Genomic DNA, 19,753 nt, shown 5'->3' with positions numbered 1-19,753 from the left:
TTGCTTAGATCTTTTTTTTTATTGGTGGGTGGATGCCCAGATTCACAGCCCGCTTGACAGAGCACGGAGGAGGAAGAGGACGACGACAATGAGGGGGTCTTGAGGGGGAGGGAGCCGCTTCCGCCGCTGCATTATCTCTTTGCTCGGACAAAGTACAAGGCATTGGTTTTGGGATAGTACTTGACGTTCTGCTTCTTGTCCATCAGGCCGCCAAAGATGATGACCTCCCCCCGGCCCTGCACCACGGTGTGCAGGCTGGTCTCGGGGGGCCCTACCACACAGCTGCTGTGGAAGACCTTCCAGGCCACCCGCCCGTGCTCCTGGGCCCCCCTGACGTCCAGCACGTACATCTGCATGGGCTTGCAGTTCACGCTCTGGTACAGGGGCTTGCCCACATTCAGCGACTGCGGCGGGTGGTGGCCGAGCCGGCGGGCGATGGGGGGCAAGGCGTGGCCGTCCCCCTGGGCGGAGACGGGCCGGGGGATGCTGGGGGCTGCTGCCGCCGCCGCCCCCTCCGTGCTGCTAGCGCTGCCGCTCTGGCTGCCAGGGGACGCCGGCGAGGAGACCAAAGGGGGACTGAGGACGGCCAGAGTAGGGGGCCCCTTGGCCGAGAGGGCTTTCACCGCCTCCAGACTCCGCCGCAGGGCGCCAGGGGAGACGGCACCCGCCAAGGAGCTGGCCGTGTGGGGCGGGGTATGGAGGCCGTTGGTCTGTTCCGGAGGGTTCCTGAAGGTCAGGCTGACCGTCCTGTTCTCTGCAGCGTCCAGTTGGCAGGCCAGGGAAGTGGCCGGAGGCTTCGGCTCCCAGGTTAAGTCAGCCACCGCCAGCCGCAGGTCCTTCTGGTCAGGGAGGGAGCCCCGCCGGGGGCCCAGGGGCAGGCTGGCCTTGGGATCATGTCCTTTGATGGCAGAAGGCATGCCGGGAGAAGCGGCCTGCAGGGGGCTGTCCAGAGAGGCCCCCCCTGTGGCCAGGGGGCCAGGCGACAAGCCCCCACTGCCGTTCAGGATGGGCGAGCTGTCCTCCCTTGCCGGCGAGAGACTCCCTTCCCGGGAGCCGGAGGGCGTCTGCCGCTGTGCCCGGGGCCTCAGGGTGCCCCACCGGCCGTTGACGCAGGGAGCCTCATCCGCTGTCCGCACCGGGGACTGGGAGCGATATTCCCGCGCCTCAGGACCCAGGGCCGGCGGGGTGGCGCTGATGGGGGACGGGCGGGAGTTCAAGCTGGGGCTGAGAGGCGCCCGCCCGCTGGGGGCCTGGCTGAAGACCACCACGCACTGCCCCACCTGCAAGAGAAATCAAGGGGGCACAGCGTCACCCTCTCTGCTGCCCAAAGCAAGGGGGCTGAGAAGCGCAACACAGGGCTCCCAGGGGCTGGACGGTGCTGAGCTCCTCCTCTCTCAGCCCCACTCAAAGGGGGTGGGTGGGAGGTGTGGGGGTGCAAATATCCAGAGTGTGGGGGTCAGGTGGGATTGCTATGAGGCATTATGAAAAATGAAGCAAACCATTGTGTCCACAATGAAAGCATGGCATTGACTAGGTTTGAGTCATTGACAATGGTTTCTGATCGAATCCCACAAGCCTCTCCACCTCTGCCATTTGCTTTCTCTGCACCTGACAAGCACGTATAAGCATTCTAGGACACAGACCAGTTGCTGGTTGCTGCACCAGGCATCCTAGGCCATAAAGTTAATAGGTAGCTTTGATGTACCCTTCCTTGGTTTTGTTAATCTTAGGGCCAGGAAATAGTTTCACATGAAGGTGATAAAGATCTTCCTAGCCATCCTTCCTCTCATGTTTTACTGCTTGTTTATGACCTCCAAGGTTTTGTTGAATACATTCCTCTAGTCCTGTTTTATTTACTCTCAGATATGTATGCATGCTCAAAGTAGTCTTTGTAGTTAACAGGATTTCTTCTGATCTGACTTTATCCCACGTGGGGTTTTTGAAATGCTCAGAGGAAATCTGATTGGTTCTTACAAACACTGTGTAAAAAGTTCTTTTGTGAATAAAACAACCTGGGCCAAGGGGTGGACAAGGATCCTCCTCCCAGATTCTTGCTGGTCAAGCCTCGTGTGTATTTTAGTAATCAGAGTCCAATCCTTCCTTGCTTTGAGAAGGTTACAGGAGGAGAAGAGACTCAACTATAACAGCACCTCCAGGCAGGGCTGGGAATTGCCCTTGCCTGAAAGCCCACAAGAGCCGCTACTGTTGGTACAATATGGTACAATATGGAACTAGATGTGCCACAAGTGCCTAAGCTGCAAGTTCAAATCCCAGCTCAGCCAGCAGACCACTTGGGAGGTGGGGTCTCATTATTTCCCTCCCTCCCTCTTTTAAATTTTTTAAAGGAAGCCCACCGCACTCAAAGAGCTGTGGGTGAAGAGGCAGCCCTGGCAGCTGTTCCTCGCCCCCCTCAGAACCACCCCCCCCGCTCACCCTGCAAGCCGGATGGCACCAGAGCTCGGGGGCGCCCTGCTCTTCATTCTCCACCTTCAGGGGTTGCCAGGTCCAAGGGTCGGAGCTCATGTGCAGCAACCAGGCGTCCTTGAACAACTGGGGGCAAAGAGGCAGGTCAGCATTGTTGGGCAGAAAAGGAAGGAGGGGTCAGTCAGGCACAGGAGGGGGTCCTCTTTCTGGGGTGCAAAGGGGAGCCGGCTGGGGACACTCCCAAGATGAGGAGGGGCTGCCTTTGCTCTTCAAAAGGTAGCCAGTGGTGACCTCTTTCGGAATAGCGCTAGACAGGCCCAACATCCCACCCCTTTGATGCTGATCTTGCTCCTGTAGAACCGCCCCCCCTTCCTCCACCCCACCAAAGAGAAGCAGCAGGCAGAACGGAGGGCAACTCACTTGCTTTGCCCAAGTGGAGCAGAGAGCCAGAAAGCCGGTCTTGGGTGGCTTCTAGGAAAGTAGCACCTGCAGAATCTGGCTGGGTGCTTCTAAAGGAGCGTCTCCACCCCCATCATTCTGCCCGGACACTGAGGTCCAGCTCTGAGGGCCTTCTGGCGGTTCCCTCACTGCGAGAAGCCAAGTTACAGGGAACCAGGCAGAGGGCCTTCTCGGTAGTGGCACTCGCCCTGTAGAACACCCTCCCACCAGATGTCAAAGAGAAAAATACCGTATTTTTCATCCTATAGGGCGCACCGGCCCATAGGACGCACCTTGGGGTTTTTTTGAGAGGGAATGAATAAAAAAAAATTATTTCTCCCCCCCCAGCTGCGGCTGCCGCCCCAAGCCTTGCGCACACCCGCCAAAAGCACAGGGCGCCCTGCGGAGGGTGCCCTGTGCTTCGGGGCTGCCGCCCCAAGCCTCGCGCACCCGGTGGGACCTCCTGCCGGGCGTGCAAGGCTTGCGGACACCCGCCCGAAGCACGGGGAGCCCTCCGGAGGAACTCCCACTGGGCTTGCAAGGCTTGTGGATAGCTTCCTGAAGCCTGGAGAGCGAGAGGGGTCGGTGCACACCGATGCCTCTCGCTCTCCAGGCTTCAGCGAAAGCCTGCATCCGCCCCATAGGACGCACACATTTCCCCTTCATTTTTGGATGGGAAAAAGTGCGTCCTATGGGGCGAAAAATACGGTAACTACCAGACTTTTAGAAGACATCTGAAGGCAGCCCTGTTTAGGGATGCTTTTAATGTTTTATAGGTTATTGTATTTTAGTGTTCTCTTGGAAGCCGCCCAGAGTGGCTGGGGAAACCCAGCCAGATGGGCGGTGTATGTATGTATGTATGTATGTATGTATGTATGTATAAATAAATAAATAAATATCACCACAGTGGACTGGAGCCTTAAAAGGGAACGAATGGGGGAGTGAAGAGCCCCCACAACACGGCTTACTCACCGCATTTGGGCCCCCACAGCCTCCGAGGACCAGGATGGTTTTGTCGTCTATGACGATCTGGCAGAGAGAGAGAGAGAAAAGTGGGTATGTAGTCTTGGGGAGCTCAGAGAGGCCAGAAGCCTACAAACCACCTGCTGCCCTCCATTGAGTCAGGCCCCTGCCTGGCCCACTGAAGCCAAGCTCTGCCTACTCCCACTGACAGCTGCTCACCCAAGACCTTCCCAAGGTCAGGAGCAGCTGTATCCCAATGGCACAGGGCATCAATCCCCGCTGGCAATATCTCCAGAAGAAAGGGGAGGGGTCCTGCCACACTTGGCCCCTGGTGGGCCTCACTGCAAGCATAAGGAGACCCTCACCTGCGACTGGCCGCCTCGCGGATGCGGGGTGGGCCCGGAGATAGTTGGTTTGGACCAGGCCCAGTGCTCCAGGTCCAGTATCCAGACGTCATTACTCCTGCCAGAAAGAGAGAACCTTAGATGGAAGCCTTCTTTTTGGTGGTGGTCTTGCGGGACACTATCGTGTTTTTCATTTGAAGAGGGGAGGGGAGAAGAACAGACTTACATTTGCCGAGATCCAAGGGACCCCCCAAAGACAATCATTTTGTCCTGGATGACACAGGAGGAGTGGCCAGCCATGGGAGGGGGTCCATGGGTGGTAACCACGCAGTTCCACCTGAAGGGGGGGCAGGAGGGGGAGAAGAAAGAGGGGCCAGATGAAGCTACAAAACAGTGCGCGTGTGCGCACACACACACACACACACACACACAAACTACCTCCCTTGATCTTTAAATTTCTATACTGCTTAAAATCTCCAAGTGGTGTGCAAAAATCAGTGACGGGCAACTTGAACAAAACATTACAAAAATATATATGAAAATGTTGCAGTAATACAGAGTTGCTGATAAATATGTTGTTTAGTCGTTTAGTCGTGTCTGACTCTTCGTGACCCCATGGACCAGAGCACGCCAGGCACTCCTGTCTTCCACTGCCTCCCGCAGTTTGGTCAAACTCATGCTGGTAGCTTCGAGAACACCATCCAACCATCTCATCCTCTGTCGTCCCCTTCTCCTTGTGCCCTCCATCTTTCCCAACATCAGGGTCTTTTTCAGGGAGTCTTCTCTTCTCATGAGGTGGCCAAAGTATTGGAGCCTCAGCTTCAGGATCTGTCCTTCCAGTGAGCACTCAGGGCTGATTTCCTTCAGAATGGAGAGGTTTGATCTTCTTGCAGTCCATGGGACTCTCAAGAGTCTCCTCCAGCACCATAATTCAAAAGCATCAATTATTCGGCGATCAGCCTTCTTTAAGGTCCAGCTCTCACTTCCATACATCACTACTGGGAAAACCATAGCTTTCACTATTCGGACCTTTGTTGGCAAGGTGATGTCTCTACTTTTTAAGATGCTGTCTAGGTTTGTCATTGCTTGTCTCCCAAGAAGCAGGCGTCTTTTAATTTCGTGGCTGCTGTCACCATCTGCAGTGATCATGGAGCCCAAGAAAGTAAAATCTCTTACTGCCTCCATTTCTTCCCCTTCGATTTGCCAGGAGGTGATGAGACCAGTGGCCATGATCTTCGTTTTTTTGATGTTGAGCTTCAGGCTGATAAATATACATCAATATAAATTCATTTCCCTTTGGACACACTCTTCCTTCTTCTCAGCCTCCAGGTTCTCACCCCGGGGTCTCACAAACGCTCAGCTCACCCACAACAGTCTCACCACGAGAAGAGTTCCTGGAAGCAGCGAGTGCTTTTTGTGGGCAGGCCCAAGGGGGGGGGGTACTTCCTCAGGCTGCTCACAGCTGGGCCCACCTGTCTGTATCTTTTCGCAGATCTCTGGATAACCAGCTTTATCACTTTCTCTTGCGCACGTAACATCCCACCCTAGCCTTGGTTCGGCTCGGTTTATCTTTCGTGCGTTCGCCCCCATTTTTTTTTATTTTGTTAACTGGGTTATATAGATAAAAGTTAATGAAAATTCTTACCGTGCTCACACTCCAATGTCCACAGCAAAAAAATAAAATAAAAAATCAAATCAATGCAGGACGGCTGTTATTGGGCAGTGTGCAATTCACTGAATAAAAAAAAAGGAGGGGCGGGAGAGAGGTTTGCTCCATCGTCCGTGTGATGGCCCTTTAGATAGCCAAACATCTGAAGGCCTGCCCCATGGAAGATGGAGGCAGCTTGTTTTCTGCTGCTCCAGACCTGAACCAACAGATTCAAGTTCCAAGAAAGGAGATTCTGACTAAACATCAGGAGGAGCTTTCTGAGGGTCTCCATCGGACACTCATGGGCTCTCCTTCATTGCAGGTATTTAAGCAGGAGGTTGGTTGGGCACCTGCTAGCAATTCTTTAGCTGTGATTCCAGCATCGCAGGACCAGGTGACCTGTGGGACCCCAAATCTACAGTTCTGCAATTCTATACACCTGAAATGAAGGTTTGAGAATGACAGACTGTTGTTCCGAACAGCTCTTACCAATTCTTGGAGGGCGAATAGGTGTGGATTTCGTCGAAGAACCTCTCTGGCTGGTGCAGGGGGTAAGGGCTGGGTCGCGTCCAGCCTCCAAACAGCACCAGCAAGTCTTTGTATACCACCAGGGTGGCCCCCGCCTTGGGTGAAGGGTAAGAGCCTGCAGGGAGGAGGGAGAGAAAAGCAGACCTCGCTTAGGAAAGGGCTCCCTGGATACAGACATAGATGAAAAAGCCATAGACAGCCGAGGACCTGACCCACCAGCACCACCCTCCCGCAACTACCCGATTTGCAATGGCCAAAGTTTGCCATTCTGCCTGAAGTTGGGCAAGCAACGGGGGACACAAGCCGCTGTCTGTCTCCAACGTGGAATGGAAAGCCCTGGTTGGAAGGCAAGGAGATCCCATTTTGAAGAAGCCTTTGCATCTTGTCTGCAAATGAGGTTGAGCAAGGGCAGAGGAGTCTTGGGGCTGCCCCTTTCCTGTTGCCCGAGTGCCAATGTCAGCAAGGAAGCTAGGCTCTCTGCCCCCTGGAAACGCCACCTGCCCAATTATTGGTGTTTATCGGCTTAAGGAGACTATCAGAAGAGATCATAAAGAAAAAAGAGAAAATATATGAACAAGATGTGATGTGGAAACAGCAAGATAAGACTGGATAGAATTATGAACTCTGTTTGGACTGATTTGGACATTAACGCAGTAGCAAGAAGATGATCAGAATCCCCCTTCGGATCTTGAAATATGGGCCCCCCCCTAACAAAATTTAAAATTCGGCTTTGTAATTCGGAATTTATGTGATGTGATTCAATTTGATTTGATTGGCCGGTTAATAAAAATTATTTTTTAAAAAAGGAAACGCCACCTGCCCCAACCTATCCTGCCAGCATCGGGTGATTTCTGTTATCAAATCTGATTTTTACTGTGAGAAGCTGCTGCTATGAAGTGGTACCTAATGATTCTAAGCAAGTTCATGGAATCCTAACCACTGGATTGAGAGTGATTCCTACACTGCAGAGGGTTGGGATAGATGACTTTTGGGGTCCCTTCCACTTCTACAGCTTTATAATTCCTCCCTGTCCCCGAGACAGCCAACACTGAGAGAGGAAAGAGCCTGTGGCTCCAGCCTCTGATTCTTCCCAAGCCAGGAGACGCTGTTTCTTCCTCCAGAGGCTTATCCTTTCATGGAGAGATCAGACAGGGCTGGTGGGTGGGATACTGCAGTCCTACCCAACGGGGTGGGGAGAGACATGCAGGAAAGGTAACTGGGCACCCAGAGACAGCCTTGGGAACTCGGCGCCACCAACACTTCCAAGGCGACCTCGAGAGTCAGAGGCCAGAGTTGCCAGCAGGATCCAAGACCAAAATTGGGGATGGGGCTATTTGCAGCTCACGCCTGCATGACTGCAAAAATAGGCCCCTAAAGCTAGACCATCCAAAGCCTGGCACATGGCAAATCCCCCCCCCCCAAGGCTCAACGGATCCCAGAGTTCCCTGGAGAGCCTCCCTGAATTCCAGAGGAAGTAGACAGGGCAGTGCAGTGCTGGGACAAAAATAGCCCTCCCTGGCGGAAACTTCATTGTCAAGTGCCGGGGAGGGGGGAAGAGAATCAGGAATGCAGCGAGCTTCTCTGTGTGTGAAAGGGCTATGCTTTTTCTTCAGAGAAACCAGCATTTCTGCTCCTCTGCCTGCACCCAAAGAAAGACGAAAGATGAACACAGAGCATGCAGGACAGGGTCACATCCGCCCACAGACCCTCCCCCTTTCTGCCAGTTCCACACCTGCCCCCTTGAGGACTAGGAACCCGTTTCTTGGTTTGGTTTAAGAAATGAAAAGGAGAAACACCGAACACACAGCCCTTTTGCAGTGCTGCTCTAAGGGGTGGGGTGTTGGGGATGCAAGGGGGCCCTGCGGTCACGACAGACCCCCCCCCCAAAAGAGAACAGCCTGCATCTCTTGCTCCCATTTGCTGGAAGCAGAGGGACCTGCCGCCTGGCTGCAAATTGAACTCCCTCCTTCCTTTCCGTGGAGGGGGGAGCAGTCGAGGGAAGAGTTGGCAGCTCCTTGTACAAGTTAATTAATGCTTTCGTCAGGCAGCTCTTGAAAGGGGAAGCACAAAACCCCTAATTTCCTGCCAGGCTGACAGGCAGGTGTTGGGGGGTTGAGGACGCCCCGCCTACAACTCCCGGGCAATTTACTGGGGGGGGGGCTTTCCTTCCCCAACTCAAGCTTTGTCTCTCCTGCCATTGCAAGGGAGGAGACTCACAGCTGGGCTGCATTTCAGCATCCAGACCAGAGTGTGGGGGGGGGAGGGGGTGTCGCCTGGATGTCCCCGCCACCTGCTGGAACATCTACACCCCACTAGCACCCATCAGCTCTCCCACTTTTTTTTGCCTTGGGTAGATGGCATATTGCAACACCCCTCAAAGCGGTTTACGAACGGATAAAACAATAAAATCAACAAAAACCTACCAGCGGTACTTTAAAACATATATAAAGTCAAAATTCAACTTTCTAAGCGCCTGGACAGGCTTGTCTAAGTAGTAATGCTTTTAGCAGGCATTGAAAAGAAGACAGTGAAGGCGCCTGCTTGATGTCAACAGGCAGGGAGTTCCAAAGTGCAGATCCTGAATTCTTATACAGTCGTACCTCGGCTCCCGAACGCCTTGGGAGTCGAAGGTTCTGCTCCCGAACAATTGAAAACCGCAAGTTTCCAAACTTTTTTTGGAAGACGAACGTCCGGCGTGGCTTCCACTATTGTTTCCAGCGCGCCTGCGCAATCGGAAGCCGCACCTTGGTTTCCAAACGTTTCAGAAGTCAAACGGACTTCTGGAACGGATTCTGTTCAACTTCCAAGGTATGTCTGTAATTGTGGAACTGGTGTTATGTGTTTCGCCGATCGAAGAGGCTGAGGGGTTGCATGTGGGGCATTTAGAGTTCTGTCTAACCCTGCCCCACAGTCCTGCCTCTCCACCCACCCACGTCCACACCCTGCAGGCTCCCATCCCTCTTCCCAGCCCCAGCTGCAAGGGGACTCCGTGGCAGGAAGGGGGGTGGGAGTGACGATGCTTGCCACCTCCCCACCCCAAAGGCCCCAGCTGCTGCAGCCAGACCCTTGCCATGGGGCAGGTGCTACCGAGGGTCAGCAGGACACCTGGGGGTGCCCCAGAAGCCAGGGCCCCCCCCATCAGATTTTGTTCTTTACAAAACACGCTCCCTGGCAGGTGAGAAAAGCAGCTGCCGTGTGAAGCAGGAATTTCTAATAGCAAAGGAAAAGAATTAAGAAATGACTGTATGCAACATTTGCAACAGAAGATCCATGGAGAAGCCAGCAGGAGGGACGGCGGCAAGAAAACCCTATCCTGAGGGGTTTTTTTGGGGGGGGAGAGAGCTTTCGGTCCTTGACCCCCTACATAGCGGAACCCACAAAATGCCTCCCCCAATTTCCTGCAGCAGTTGTTTTTTTTAAGGTGTTAAAGCAATCACCACTGTTATTAAAAACCAGGTGGTTGTGGGAACTGCCTCTCCTCGGTACCATCCATGCAGCTGAGGATTGTGGGAAGGATCGTCCATTTCCCACACTCCCTCTGGCTGCCGTGGGGGCCACCGGTAGAAGCACACCTCAGCCGGCTCTCCCAAGCCCTGAAAGGGGAGCTCCCAGTGACGGGGAATGCATGGCCCTGCGCTAGGAGCAGGCAGGTACTCCAGTTATCAGTGAGGCAGCCCAAGAGCACCCTTGCCCCATCTTGCTCTCTGTGGAAGGCAGAAGCCACGCAGCCTGTGGCTCTTTCTGGCTCTGTACCTGAGCTGTAGACAGCAACTGCCACCCCAGGCGAATGAGGGTGGAAACCTCCTCTCCTGCCTCCCTGCTCCTCAGGAGCAGAGGTCTAGCAACGTCTACAGGGCCTTGGATGTCATCCTCCCCTCCTCCTTAGCGTTCAAGGAGCTGCATCCCGTGACCAAGAGGCATGGATGAGAAGGAACCCCCTCTGACTCCGTTTCAGCCCAGGTTTCTGGCCAAGAACTCCTCTGGGTGGCCCCAGGATGGCAGCCTCCTCCCAGCCAACCCCAAGCTTGCACCTGCTCTCACCTGAGGCCAGTGGCCGGATCCACTCTTTGCTGTTCAGGTCGAGCCTCCAGAGGTCGTTGAAAGCAGCGTTGCAGCTGCTCTGGGTGCAGCCGCCAAAGACATACATGGACTGGTTGGCATCGTAGTAACAGGCGCCTGGAGGGACCAGGAAAGAAGGAACACCAGCCCTGAGTGCCTAGCAAACTCAAACTCCACCCTGAGAGAGAGGGGGAGAGACACAGGAGCCAGGCCCAAGCCCACCCCTGGCCCCCAGAGGACTCCATCTGGCCCAGCAGCCTCTTGCCTTACTGTGGCCTGGAGGAAGCCCACAAGCAGCGCTCAGCCCCCATAAGCTGACTGTCCTTGAGTGGTAGACTGCCTCTGAACATGCAGGCTCCACAGAGGCATCTCTCCTCTGCCCATTTACTGACATGGCTGGTGACACCCCTCCCCTCATTGTACGCCTCCTTCCAGCAACTCCTGTGGCCCAGCTGATTGTCAAAGGCATTGCTCTGTTTCCCTTTGGACCACTTCAGTGAGGCTGAGAGCGGGGTCTTGTCATCTGGGCAGCCCAGGACCTCCATGCACACTGCCCAGGCTTGTGTCCGAGGGAGGTCACTTTGGTGCTAAGGCAGCAGTTCGGCGTCACCCCTGGAGGTGCACTCCATTGTCTCGTGAGAAAGACGGGTCCCTCCAGCCTGATCCTGCTGCTGCAGGGCTCTCTGGGTGTTTTGATGGGCCACCCAGAGGTCAGGTGAAGCGTTTTCCTTTATACACCGTGGGCCCTGGCGATCAGCTGGCTGGCAGCACACTTTCCAGGGAGCAGCTACAACTTTAGCTGCCCCACAACCAGATGCCTTGGGGAGAATGGGCCTGTGGGCCAACTGGGGCTCCTGCAAAGGAGCCAGAAGTTCCCCCTTCCCCACGGCTGCTCTGCAAAGGGCTTAAACCCCCCCCCCCCCGCCGGCCCATTTCCCAATCCCCACCTTCCATCCACCTCCCCTGCTCTCTGTTGAAAACAAGGCCACCTCCAGACTTGAAATCTTCCATGCAAGGAAGCTGAGAAAGGGGCCCCAGGGCTGCAGGCCTCTGCCACCCACCCTACGCCCTGCAGTCCGCTCCCCAGCCAGGGACTCACTGTGTGAGAAGCGCTGGGTTATGGGGGTCCCAGGGTAAGGATAGGTGCGGCTCTCCCACTGGATGTTGCCTTCTTGAACCGCCTTGATGAAGCCGTGGTAGCACTGGTGGGCCACACCTGGAGGAGGAAGAGAGAGCAAGGCATCACCACTGGGAATTTCCCACCCAAGACCCGTAACTGCCCCAAGGCCAAGCTGGCTCCAGCTCTCTGGAGCTCCACATTGGGGCTGCCCTGACCACAGAGGTTAGGCACCACTTGCGGCTCCCTCGAGATTTCAAGCAGCGCAAGGTGGCTCTGATTCTGCCAACAAAGGGCTGAGCAGGATACAGATAACCCTGGCCAAACACCTTCTGCGCAGCCTGCTTCTGCTGCTTCTCCAGGCAAGTCTCTTTGGGAGTAGAAACTCAGGAGAGGGCTGTGAACTACGGGGAAGCCTGGCTTGCCATCAGGGGAGACTCCAGCTATCCTCCCCGCCAAACGCAAGTACCTTTGATAAGGCGGTACCACTGTTTGCAAACCAGGGCTGCCATCTTGTGCTCCTGGTAGGGCGAGAGGAAGGACAATATGTACTCCAGCACTTCTTCTGGCAGCTCCTGCATGGACCGGCGGAGCCTGGCGCCCCCTCCCTCGCCCTCTTCCTCCGGCCTGGCGCTGGGCTCCCCCTCATCCTGCTCCATGGTGGCCCCGTCGGCCGCAGCTTCCTCGGGGTCCACGGCCATGAAGCTGTCCTCTTCGCTGTCTGAGGAGTTGGCCATGGCACCATTCCACGTGGCAGCTTCAAAACAAGAGAGGGGGCGGGGGGAGAAATGCCACACACGTTATTCAGACCCCATGGCTGTCAGTCTGGCCCAGCCAGAGGTCCCCAGTCCCCTGGCACGCCCTCAAGCAGACAGTGGAGGCGGCCGCCATCTCCCTCGCTCGCTTCCCGACCTGCCTGCTGCTCTCATGATCTGGCTTCCCCAAGAGAGATGTGAGAGAAGGGAAGAGGGGCAGGCCCTACCCCACCTCAGATGACAGGCAGTTCTGCCCTTTCCTCGGCACATCTGCCGCCCCTACAACCCACAGAGGTCTGGAGAGAGTGACTGGATGACACACCCACCACAGGTCCCCTGCACCTGCTCAGGACCCTTGGGGGGGGCAGGAACAAGACCTGGAGCATCAAGAGACCTCCACCCAGCATGGCTCAGGTGCAGGTCTTGGCCAGTGCGCCCTATCTGGGGTCACAAAGGAGAGTCTTTCTGCATCCTCCCCAACACACACACACACACACGCCAGCCACACTGGTCCTTTCGGCCTACAATGGGCTCCCACAAAGCTCACCCTTTCCATGCTTCCAAACATTCAGTATCAGTGGCTTGCATGCCTCAGGGAGCTTCCATCAGCCTCACGCTTAAGAGCCTCACCCCCCCCCCCCGAAGCAGGACTCAAAGGAGGGTGCAAACCCCTCCCCAACTGAGAAAAGGGGAGACTGTTGAGAGGAGAGAGCCTGCCTATCACTGCGACTTAGTGGATTAAAGAAAGACATTGCCCTTCTCCAGGGCCAGAGAGAGAGAAGGAGACGGAGGAGGAGGAGGAAGAAGAGGAGGAGGAGGAGAAGGGCTCCTTCAGCTGTAACTTTAAAAACTGGTGCCTAAGTTTATTTTTCTTCCTCCTTCTTCCCCAGCCAATTTTCCTTCTGTGTCATGTCAGCCTGAGGGCAGGAACTGCCTTGTTTTACTTATTGTTCTATAAACCACTCTGGGAGCCTTTCTGGCTAAACTGGGCAGTAGAAATGCTTTAATAGTGATATTAATTCATAAAAACGGAAAATAGTTTGTGCTCCAGCTACCAACCCTGTGGCTTCACAGGCTAAGACCCCTCTTGAGGATTTGCTAGAGAGTTCAACATCTTTGCATTCCTCCCCGCTTAAATAAAACCTATGTCTCTTCTGAATGCTCCTTGCTATGAAGGATGTCATGAAGCAAAACCCTCCCTGAGGGGTCCTGGTTGTGTCCTTGGTCTCCATCCATACCCTTAAGCCCAGGGAGCAAGACCCCTCCCTCAGAAAAGAATTGGGTGGGGTCTCCCCCCCCCCCAAGCACACAACCGTAGCTCTGAAGGAATGCATTAATGGAAGATGCACAGGTTTGAGATGAAAGGACAATGGGTTTGGCTGTTCCAAGGATTCACATTTGATGTTAAGACTTCTCTTTGGTATTTTTCAAAATAATTTGAAGCCAAGCCAAGCCTGGAGGCAACGGTGGGTCAGTGCTGGGGGCCTGTTGCCAAATGCCCCCCCTTAACAGGAGGGGGCAGAGGACAGCCATCTTTGAACCAGCTACTGGAGGGTGAACCTGCAGCCATAAGGACTAACAACTTGGGTTTTTAAAGCATAAATTCTTAGGGTTCTGAATTGCGAGCCTCATACCAGCTGCAAACACAGTCTATCGCGCAGCCTGTGCGCGATAGAGTGAAAACCCTTCCTGCAAACTTTGCAAATTATTTTCCTGCAGAGCACTTTATTCCGTCAGGTAAGAAATAGTTCCCTTCACTGCTGGCCGGTTATGCTTTCTGCCACAGCCTCAGGGAGACGTCCTGAAGGCGGTGGACTCTCCTTCATTGGAGATTTTTAAGCAGAGATTGGATAGCCACCTTTCTGGGATGCTTTAGTTGCAATTTCTGCGTTGCAGAGGGTTGGACTATATGACCCTTGGGTTCATTTCCAACTCTGCAATTCTACGGTTAACAGGTTTTTCTCTAGGCGGGGCTGGCAGGCATCCAAAATGCAAACCTTCCCAGCCTCCAGCCATTCCCACCAGGAGCCTTTCCCTGCCTGGGGTGTGTTTGTGCATCTCTCCCAGGCGCCCCAGCCAATGCAGCCCAAGTTCCCTGAACTTCATGGGAGGAGAAAGAGGGGAAACCCAACCCTCTTAATTGCCGGTTGTTGCCTCGGAATCTGCCTGACGTTGTAATTGCTGGGGCAGAGACAGCTTGCAAAGGTTTCGGTCCACGCCCCCCCCCACCCCCATTTTGCTCAAAGTCGGCCCAAACCAGGAATGGCTGGCAGAAAGGAAAGTCCTACGCTAGCTTCTGCTCTGGCCCCCGGAAGGCAGAAGCCGGCCCTTGCGGAGGGAGAGATGAGCTACAACTTCAAGAGAGGGGGTGCTGTGTGCCCTCCTGCAGGGAAAAGTCAGCAAGGTCTGTGGAGCCCTGCCAGGGGGGCTCTTCTCAGGTCTTCAAGCAGGAGGGGGAAAAAACTAATCCAGCCAGAGCTTCTGCGCCCTGCTGCTTTTAGGGCAAGTTCTCTGGCTCCCTGCAGGGTCTTCCCACATGCAAGTCAGGCTTTGCTTTCATCCTTTCCCTACCAGAGAAGCTTCATTCCCAGGACTGGCTACAGGTTTCTCACTGCAAAACTAAAGGCTGTACACCTAGCCAGCAAGTCACCTGCTTTACCGTTGCACAACAAGGGAGAAAACTGCTCCTCTGCTCAAATCCAGATGGATAATCGTAAAGCAGCCATCAATATGGGGTCGGGGTGGTGGGGAGCAGGACCCTTCAAATCTCTGCTGAGCCATGAAAGCGGCCCCTCGGGCAGGTAAGTCAAATCCTCCCTAGAGGGTTGTTGCAATAGTGCAAGGTAGGTGAGAGCTCTATGGTCCATGGAGGGCAGGAGGCCCAGGGGAGAGGCAACATAATAATAATAATAATAATAATAATAATAATAATGACATGCCACCCATCTTGCCCCAGGGACTCTGGGCAGCTCCCAACAAAAAATAGTAAAAACACAATACAACATCTGAAGAATGGGGGGCACAGATCTAGAGACCACTCCCACACTGCAAAAATGGGCTGTTTGCTCAGCTGGCAGCCCCATTGCAGAGGTTTTTAGTGGTGCAACAGAGATGCTGAGAAGCCAACTGACCAAGTGGATCTGTGCCTCCCGCGGAAAGGAGAATGCCCCCCCCCCCGCCTCAATAATGGCTTCTGCATCCTTCTCACATCTCAAGAGGCAGAAAATCCAAGCGGGAGACAAAGTTGCCTCTTCCCTTCCAGGAGTTTCAATTAACACACAAGCACACAGGATCACAATTTTCTGCTGTATAGCCCAAGGGCCACATCCCCGTTCTGGGGGGTGGGCAAGGCCAGAGGCAGAAGTGGGCAGAGCAACAAATGTAGGTTTTGCCTCTGTAGAGTAGGCTGCTTTCTACAAATGGCCCCGGGAAGTGAGGTGCCATCAGAGTTTAATACCATATCCCATCCAGGCAAAAGCACTCAAGGGGAAGGGGCAAAGTGAGGCCAGTGAGGATTGGGACCTGGAAGAGTCCCAAGGGTCAGACAGACAGGCCTGAAGGGCCACATCTCTCCCCTCTCCCGGCCCTCCTGTTCAGCTGTCATTGGCTGATCAATTCCCTCCTTCCTGCACCGACATCCTGGAAAAGAAAGTGAGCGGGAGGCCTTCTGTTTCCATTCAGGGCCCAAATGTCAAGACAGGTTGGCCTTTCAGGATGGAACTATTATGGGCTGCCTCTTCACAGTGAGAGCCACAGGCAATTGAAGCTGGCAAAAGCTTCCTATATATTTATATCTCTGCATCTGCATTGTGCTTCATCATACTTGCTGCCTCAAATTTCAAAACCGGCAGAGGGGCAATAATTCTAAATAAAACACTCTATCAATCTCCAAATCCGATAAATGGGAACTGCAAGGAATGACCTGCTGCCTGTCCTCACAAGACAAAGGGGAAAGTGTCTGTCCCCCTCCCCTGTGGTAGGAACCCCTCCCCCAAACTGTCTTCAGGGCCCTTATGCCAAGCAGATCAGGGTCTCTCCAGGTGAACTCTGGGGTTCCTCAATGAGGATGCAGCATCCTGTTCAAACTTTGGAGTCTAGGAAGCTGCCTTCACCTAGTTTGAGTACTGCCTGCACTGACTGGCAGTGAGAACTCCCCAGAGTTTCGGGCAGGAGTCTCTCCCTGTCCTACCTAGAGGTGCTGAGGGTTGAACCTGGAAGCTTCTGCATGCAAAACAAGCATCTTTCCCCTCAATTTCTTTGGCAGGTGCCTTCCTCTCCTTCCTCCCTGCTCATATGGGCATCAAGGTTTATTACAATCAAGTAGCATATAACTATTGCAACGTGAAAATAAAACGTGCTAGTTCTGGATTTGAATTTTAGCCACTTAGCACCCAAAATGAGGCTTATGCCCTTGGACCATGACTCTACAGAACCTGAGCTGCCCTGAAGTTCCTGTAGTACTCTTTGGCTTCAAGGATTGACTGTGGCTGATAGGAGCTGAAATCCAAGACCAACCATGGAAAGCCAGCAGAGGAACACCAGCCCTGTTTGCTCCAAAAGTGAGGCTGGGAGAGGGTGTGCTCCACCCCACAGAGATCAAAGTCCCTCCGCAAAGCACCACAGTTGACATTTGCACCCAGGATGCATGGAAAGAGCTTTGCACTAGCTGGCAAGAAGTGGGAGATACAGTTCTCTTACTCCGAGGAGCAGAGGTAGCCTGGCCATGGAGCGTCCCTGACCCTTGCAGCCTCTGGTTGAAGTAATTTCTGCCCAAGCAGAGCAACACTTCAGAGCCTCCTTTCAGAGTTTACACTCCAGTCCTGCCCACGTTGACTTGGGCATTAAATGCCATTTAGGATGCCAGCCCCGAGAGTACCAGCCACCTTGGCCCTTTCCCCCAGGAGGCTGTTTGTGGGCCGACAAACAGGAAGGGGCAACAGAGTAAGTGTGGCCTCATAACCTGCTTTTGTGACTTCTCTGGGCCAGTGTGAGAGACAGGATGCTGGACTGGTTAAAAAGGCTTCCAAGGCTCAGTTAAGTTCAGGGAGTGGGGACACCTCCATTTGTTCACAGTGGGTGTGTTAGGATTGGTGCTGAATTCAGAAGTTGCTCAGGAACTTTCCTCAGAATCTCCAACTTAGAACAAGAAACTTCCATTTCTTGGGTAAAGTGTTTTGCTTTTTTAAACCAACCCCTCCTTTGGCTAAGAATCTAGAATATTCTCTGATACCACTTAACACAAAAATACCACTTAATACAAACGAAGAACGGCCCACTGTGCCAAGCCCTGCTCTGGAGGTACCACTCTCAAAACCGCCACCACGCAGAAAGAGTTGGCAAGAGTGCCCATGGGTAACAGCGGTGAGAAACCTCAATATAGCTGCTGGGAAGGCATCCCCCCCATACACAAAATAACAACCCACATGCCCCCCTGGCAGCAGAGCCATTTCTGCTACATCAGATCAGCACAAGCAAAGCCAAGAAAGTGAAAGCAGAATTTGTCTTCTTCACATGACAAATTCTGGCAGCAGCAGGAGCAGGCGCTGAGGCAGAGGAGCTAGTGCCTGTGTCATCCTGCTGGGCAAAGAGGCTCTGGGGGCCTCAGCTGAGCAGGGAAACACTGAGCCCACCTGGGCAAAAAAGGAGGGGTTGGCCCTCTGGGCTGGAGAGGAGAGGCGCAGCTCAGCCCAGCCGCCATTGCAGGCAGAAGAGGCACCCCCTGGTTCCCTCTCCCCTGCTGGGCAGCCAGCTCAGCTTCCTTAAAGAGAGAGACCCAGCCAAGGAGGCCCTTGCCCAGTGGCGTAGAGTGGGTTGTCAGCACCCGGGGCAAGGCAAGTAATTTGCGCCCCCTAACCCGTGGATTTGCGCCCCCTAACCCTAACCCCCAGATGTTGCGCCCGGTGCGGCCGGCCCCCCCTGCACCCCCCACGCTACGCCACTGCCCTTGCCTTGGCCTGGCCTCAGTCCCACAACGGGGTCCCTATGCCGGCTGCCATTTCAGGCGGGGCCAGCCTCTCTTTCCCACGACGGAGCAAAGGAGCGGGAGGGCCAGGCGGCCCCTGTCCTCAGCCCTGCGCGGGCCAGAAGGAACTTCCTCCAAGCCTCAGTCCCAGCCTCCGGCTTTTAGCATCGCCCTCCAGCCTTCGCTGCGTGGAAACCTCTCAACACCGCCCCTCACTTGATAGCTGCACCCCCTTTTCAGGTCCTCGCTTGATAACTGCACCCCCTTTTCAGGCATTGCTGGAAATTGAGCTAATGAGGCTCCCCCCTTTCCCAAAAGCCCCCTCCCCAGGTCTGTCTGTCCAGGCATTCCTCTGACGCTGGGGGGAGGGGGGGCGGAGATATCCAGGGGAACCATTCCCTTCAGGAACCCCTTCGGGCCAACCCCACCCTCCTCCCCACTTGCCCAGGCAAAGCCCCCTCCCTCTGGAGAAAACAGGCAGCGCGCGTGGATGGGGGGGCTCCTCATCTCCCCTCGCAGGTACCACGGGTGTCTATTGCGGGGAGGGGTCTGCCTACCTGCTTCCCCCTCCATATATAAGAGGGCGGGGGGGTCGCCCTAGAGGTGCTCCTTCAGCCCTTCTCCCCCCCCACCCCGTCGCCTCCTCGTAGGTGGCGCGCCCCTCCCTCCCGGTGCTCAGGTGCGCGTGCGGGGGGAGGGTGTGGCAGGGGGAGTCGCGGGAGCCCCTTCCTCACCTGGCTGCCGCTTCCTCCTCCTCCTCCTCCTCGCCGCCGCCTCAGAGTCTTTCCTGCCGCCTGGGCGGGCGTCCAGAGGAGCCCAAGCCACCTTCGCGCGGAGCCTGAGCCCTCCCAGCCACCGTCGCTGCCGCCATCTTGCCGCCGCCGCCGCCGTCCCGGCCGGGGAAGGAGGAAAGGGGGAGGGAAGGGATGGGGCCGAGGGAGAGGTGGCGAAGAGGGACGAGCGTTGCTAACGCGCAGGCGCGCGCGGGCAAGACCGCCGGACACGTGACCCGCGGCGGAACGGCAGGGAGAAGTCCTGTTGAAGAGCGAGTGTCACGTGCCCCCACCACGTAAAGGGCGCTACGCGGCCGCCATGTTGGGAAGGGCAAAGGCGGCGCCGGTGGGGGGTGGAATGGGGCGAAGGGGAGGGGCCTAATGGGACACTTGTCGGCAGGCGCGCGCCATCTTGGGAGGGATTGTGACGCCATGTGGGGCGACGGGGAGGGGTCTCAGTGGGGCGGAGTCCGCCGAGAAACCTGTAGCCAACCAGACTGCGCGATTTCTGTTCTCATCCTAAACCAAAGTTCTTAACCCGAGGTACTATTTCTGGTTTAGTGGAGCCTGTAACCTGAAGCGTATGTAACCTGAAGCGTATGTAACCCGAGGTATCACTTTTTTAACATAATTTTTACTGATTTTTTTCTGTATTTCATCTTAATTCCATACACATATTCACAACTTATATTATTTGCTCAAAATGAGCTTTGACTTCCTTCCGTCTCTCTTTCTGACATCC

At 54.9% G+C, this 19,753-nt stretch overlaps 1 protein-coding gene across 1 annotated transcript; it reads right to left on the bottom strand.

Moving 5' to 3' along the window:
* Positions 1-19,509, bottom strand: FBXO42 (F-box protein 42). The gene is made up of 10 exons (XM_083751225.1): positions 18,973-19,509; positions 11,991-12,278; positions 11,504-11,620; positions 10,387-10,521; positions 6,307-6,460; positions 4,396-4,506; positions 4,191-4,287; positions 3,835-3,891; positions 2,434-2,550; positions 1-1,280 (listed from the first exon to the last, which is right to left on the bottom strand). Exons 2-10 carry the CDS (start codon positions 12,256-12,258, stop codon positions 132-134), a joined length of 2,205 nt encoding a protein of 734 aa, XP_083607351.1. The 5' UTR covers positions 12,259-12,278; positions 18,973-19,509; the 3' UTR covers positions 1-131.
* Positions 19,510-19,753: the final 244 nt, after the last annotated feature.

Source organism: Podarcis gaigeae (genome assembly GCF_964106915.1).
Source record: "Podarcis gaigeae genome assembly, chromosome: 8".
NCBI lineage: Eukaryota > Metazoa > Chordata > Lepidosauria > Squamata > Lacertidae > Podarcis > Podarcis gaigeae.
Note: the sequence above shows the minus strand (reverse complement) of the source record. Positions and strands in the feature narration are given on the sequence as shown.

Coding starts and splice junctions, on each gene's coding strand:
- FBXO42 (XM_083751225.1), bottom strand. CDS start 12,258: ATGGCCAACTCCTCAGACAGCGAAGAGGACAGCTTCATGGCCGTGGAC. Junction 11,621..11,990: donor GTGGTACCGCCTTATCAAAG/GTACTTGCGTTT, acceptor TTCCTCCTCCAG/GTGTGGCCCACCAGTGCTAC. Junction 10,522..11,503: donor AACCCAGCGCTTCTCACACA/GTGAGTCCCTGG, acceptor TGGTCCCTCCAG/GCGCCTGTTACTACGATGCC.